Source organism: Penaeus chinensis, chromosome 11 (genome assembly GCF_019202785.1).
Source record: "Penaeus chinensis breed Huanghai No. 1 chromosome 11, ASM1920278v2, whole genome shotgun sequence".
Classification (NCBI taxonomy): Eukaryota; Metazoa; Arthropoda; class Malacostraca; order Decapoda; family Penaeidae; genus Penaeus; species Penaeus chinensis.
In genome coordinates, this window is record NC_061829.1 from 7876222 (window position 1) to 7881221 (window position 5000).

Genomic DNA, 5000 nt, shown 5'->3' on the forward strand with positions numbered 1-5000 from the left:
GAAGTAATAGGCATAGGGCTCGTTCATGGCAGGGTCATCCACTACGGTCCAATCCTGAGTAGTTTGCATGTAACAGATCTGGAAAAGAAAAGCATGTTACTCATCAAGTACATTTTCAAACAGATATAAAACAAATCACGTGGAAATCTGTTTTACCAAGGGCAGGTGTTTCATTAAAGGCAGAGGCCAATATAATAACCTCATTATAGCCAAGCATGCCAGGGCTCTTGGTCCAGTCCCCAGCGGCGCCGGGCTGGTGCGCGGGGGCGTAATACCCAGTTTCCTGCTGGCTGGCGAGGGTCCAGCAGCGGCCGTACAGCGGGATACCCAGGGCGATCTGGCCGGGGCGAGCTCCCTTTTCGATCCAGTAGCTGATTGCAAAATCCTGGACAAAGACAGTTATGGATAGTAAAGATTTCATAAATATGATATTTATCTTCAATCACTTCTTTAATAACAACCGATGTAGTAAAGGTGATATTATGCATCAGATGATTTATCTACCTTTCAGTGTTTTCCATGATACTCGGGTGACATGCACAACGACACCTCAATAACACTAGCATTTTTCAAGTACATACCACATTCAAGAAGGTGTTATCTCCCTCGTCGAGAGGATGAGCATAGAGACCAGACTGGTGGTGAGTGTAGTCGTCCCAGGCGCCGTGCAGATCGTAGGTCATCACGTTAATCAGGTCGAGGGACTTCGACAGCTCTGGCACGTTGTAGGCCGGGTCGATGGTGGCCTTGCCTGCTGACACGGCGGCCGTCAGCAACATCCCCTCTGCGTGCAGGGCTTGGTTGAGCTCAGCCATGAGGATGACAAAGTTATCCTGCGGGAATCATGTTCAAAATACGATGTCCTGTTTGGATACTATTATGAACTTTGTCTTGTTATGATGATTTTGCAAAGAAACATACAGTAACCGATACAAATCGTTGGAAACAAATTAAAGTGTTTTACTGAATGAATTTCTGTAAAGAATATGTTCTAAATCATAAAGTATTTTAATAAGAAATGTTAGCAAGGATTTTGTTATCTGAAAAAAGACATGAGTCACGCACATAGTCCTCGGGGACCCCGCCTCGCTGCGTCGGGTACTCCCAGTCCATGTCGAGGCCGTCGAAGCCGTGTTTCTTAAGGAGCTCGATTGAGGAGGTGATGAATCGCTCCCTCAGTACTGGATCGGCTGCCATCTGTCAGACGTCGATCAGTTAGCAAAGAACGCAAAAGCAAGTTTATGAAAGCATTTCTTTTATCTTACCGTATTTTGAAATCAACATGTAAAATGAAAACCGACCTTGGAATACTTAGGGGATCCCTCGTTCCAGCCACCGACGGCTAAGATAGCCTTCAGGTTAGCGTTTTGCTGCTTGAGGGCCGTGAACCTGTCGTAGGCGCACTTGCCGTAGTTGTCGCACAGCTCGTTCCAAGGATCCAAGACCTACAGGCGAAAGAGAGGAACATCAGACTACTGGAAAACAAATGAAAAAGAAGAAAAATGGAACTTTCAATATGAAAAATACACATTTTCCATTGGCCTCAAACAATAGATTCTTTCACACAAAATTTTCCGATTCTTTTCGCTTCTACAGAGTAAAGATCTTACTCTGATCGAGGAATCGTGTGCCAGACCAGCGAAGCCGAAGATGATGTGGGTGCAGATCTTGGGGTCGATGTCCTCTACGTCGAACTTGCCGAGGCCCTGGCGGTACACGGCCCACGAGCCGAAGTAGCACACCATCACTCCCTCTGAAAAAAAAAGTTTATAATAGGTTATTGAAGTGGTATACTAAGAATTTATTGAAAATGTGTAATATTTCTTGATAGTAATTTTAAATAATGATTCCATTGACGCATAGTACTAACTTGATACGCCGGGTTACCATGGTCAAGAGAAACGACAAGATCCATGGAGCTCTTTCTCTAATATATTCGTACCTGTCTCTCAACACTCATTCTGACAGTGCAAACGTCTATTACAAGTCATGTTTGCACAATGAATACCCTACCAGCAAGGGAGAGTGAGGCGGCGACCAGCGGAAGCAGAAGGAGAAGTCTCATTGTCCTCAGTTGTGCAGCGACGAATCCTCAAGATTGCAGTTTTATACCTGAGACGGCGGCGGATGCAATGCCGTGTGCATTCCACTCCACATGCTCCGTTCGGGACAGATAAGCTGAGGGAATCGGCCAGCATGAAATCGAAATTTTTTCGAACAAGTGTATGAGAAAAAAACAGATGGCTTTGTGCAGGAACTATGCACTGGATTTTTCTTTCAAGCTACTAGTTTTGTATTCCATACACAAACACATATGCATATAAATACACACATAAAAACAGACATTGCTACACACACATGTATATATATATATATGTATATATATATTTATTCATATGTATATATATATATATATTTATTCATATGTATATATATATTTATTCATATGTATATATATATGTATTCATATGTATATATATATATATATATATATATATATATATATATATATATATATATGCACACACACACACACACACACACACACACACACACACACACACACACACACACACACACATACACGCACACACAGACACACACACTCTCATACACACACATATATATATATATATATATATATATATATATATATATATATATACATATGTATATATATGGATATATACATATGTATATGTATGGATATATATATGTATATATATGGATATATATGTATATATATGGATATATATACAGATGCTTATATATATATATATATATATATATATATATATATATATATATATATATATATATTATTATTCTTTTTTTTTTATGTGTATATGTGTGTTTGTGTACTCACACACATATATATACACACACACACCTACACACACACACACACACACACACACACACACATACACGCGCGCGGGCATGCATATATACCTATATATTTATGTATATGTATATATATATACGTACATATATATATACACACACGTATGTTCATAACATATATCTATGTATGTATATTTACACACACACACACACGCACGTATACACTTATGCATTTGTACATACATATACATACATACATACATATATATATATATAGATATATGAATATATTGCCGCGATGGTCCACTGGTTAGAGCACTAGACTCTGACCCTCGTGGTCCCGAGTTCAATTCCCTGCCGTGGTAGTCGTAAAAATGCCTGCGCTCTGACCGCTGGTTCGAGCCCGAGAAAACGACATATCGCCTTGAGAAGTCGCCGCCGTGGTACTAGTGTTAGTGCGCCGAACCGCGATTGATTAGGAAGGGTGGCACTGCCATATAACCTCTCAATAATGAGAGAGGCCTATGTCCTGCAGTGGAATGAATGGCTGTTTAAAAACATATACTTATACACACATATATATGTACAAATAAATAAATATTTATATATATATAATTGTGTGTTTGAGTATGTGTTTGTGTGTGTTTGTGTTTGTGTGTGTATTTGCGTGTGTGTGTGTGTGGGGGGGGGGCGGCGTTGTATAACTAGCCAGCAACTTTAGTCACCCATGACAGCTTATCACAGCCCTATTTTTCTTGTTTATCATACCCTGACATATAGGACACACACACACACACACACACACACACACACACACACACACACACACACACACACACACACACACATATATATATATCACACCTCCTACCAGGAAAATACCTAAAACCTTGGCTCCCTAACCAACGACCCCGAGATGCACCGCGACCACCTTCCACTCCAGCGATACGCCCAAATGCACAACTAGCCTGCATGACACAGTTCCTGAATGTGAATGCTGAAAATGTGCTGAAAATCTTGAGAGCATCTATTGAAAAACAGTTGAAAAATTGCTAATAGTATCCTTAAAGTTATAGATGAAATCCCTTTCGTTTTCTAAATAAAACACCTCAGTCACAATGTAAAAACCCAAACACCTGTAAAAACAAGGTTATTGTTCTTTGCAAAAACATTGCAGTTATAATCATCTTCACAGGCTGTTGTGAGGTCATGTTTCAATAAGCTGATTAAGAAGTCAGTTTTTTGTTGTTTTCTTTAGTGTGATGATAAATATTGTAGAAAGATGCAAATCTTCGAAGGTTTGTTATGTTATGCTTAAATATACAAGAAAAGCGAAACCAATGGTACATTTTGGATATATATTTCTGAATGCTTTTTCCTTCGTCATCTGAGTCAGACCAACAAAAAAGGAATATATCATAAGGATTAATACTGACGACTGAATCTATTTGTTCAAAGATCAGGACTTTTTCATGCAGTCCTACGTGGTAAACAGGGGTTAGTATTATATTATAAATTTACATTCTGGAACCGTATAAAAATACTATTGCATATTATTTCGACAACTGTACTTGGGACGCGTTAATTTTGAATCGTGAATATTGGAACAATTATCAGAAACAAAAAATATTGGCAGGAGAAACAAACTGTCATTTTCATTTGGCCTCTTCATTTGGGCCTTGTGCTAACACGAAGCATTAGGCTAAATAAAAGCTTACGACTGGGATTTCAAAAAGATAAATCTGCCTTGTCCTTGTTTACTTAACCCAGTAGATATAAAATATAATTGCGGCGAAACAGATATATAAATACAATACTCATATTATCGTACCCATTTTAGATATACAAATCACGAAAAGGAGCTTTATCAAAGGTTATTTTAAGAAATTTGATGTGAAAAAAACAATACTCTGAAGATGCACTCCTCACACGACCGTTCCTCGTGAGCGCCTTTTATTTCTTTAGATAATCTCTTTGTGCAACTAGTTAAACACGTTTGTATATATGTATTCAAACACATACGCCCGCTTATCCGTATAGACACACGTGAACGGGTGCACTTGCTCATGGTCACGCACATACATCCACAAACACACACACATCCGCAAACACACACACACACACACACATACACACACACACACACACACACACAT

At 39.1% G+C, this 5000-nt stretch overlaps 2 protein-coding genes across 2 annotated transcripts in view; one reads left to right on the forward strand and one right to left on the reverse strand.

Annotated features, from left to right (window-relative positions):
- LOC125030598 (probable chitinase 10) overlaps window positions 1-2168 on the reverse strand; it is a 3234-nt gene extending 1066 nt beyond the window's left edge. The window contains exons 1-7 of the mRNA XM_047620734.1: window positions 2014-2168; window positions 1611-1753; window positions 1302-1445; window positions 1066-1197; window positions 582-833; window positions 200-385; window positions 1-78 (exon numbers count right to left, since the gene is read on the reverse strand). The exon at window positions 1-78 is cut by the window's left edge and continues 54 nt beyond it. Of these exons, the coding sequence (XP_047476690.1) occupies window positions 1-78; window positions 200-385; window positions 582-833; window positions 1066-1197; window positions 1302-1445; window positions 1611-1753; window positions 2014-2065 (987 nt within the window). The 5' untranslated portion in view covers window positions 2066-2168. The remainder of the gene's footprint in view (window positions 79-199; window positions 386-581; window positions 834-1065; window positions 1198-1301; window positions 1446-1610; window positions 1754-2013) is intronic.
- A 2592-nt stretch (window positions 2169-4760) lies between these two features.
- Window positions 4761-5000, forward strand: part of LOC125030390 (solute carrier family 23 member 1-like) — a 33486-nt gene continuing 33246 nt past the window's right edge. The window contains exon 1 of the mRNA XM_047620424.1: window positions 4761-4786. Coding sequence (XP_047476380.1) covers window positions 4761-4786 — 26 coding nt within the window. The remainder of the gene's footprint in view (window positions 4787-5000) is intronic.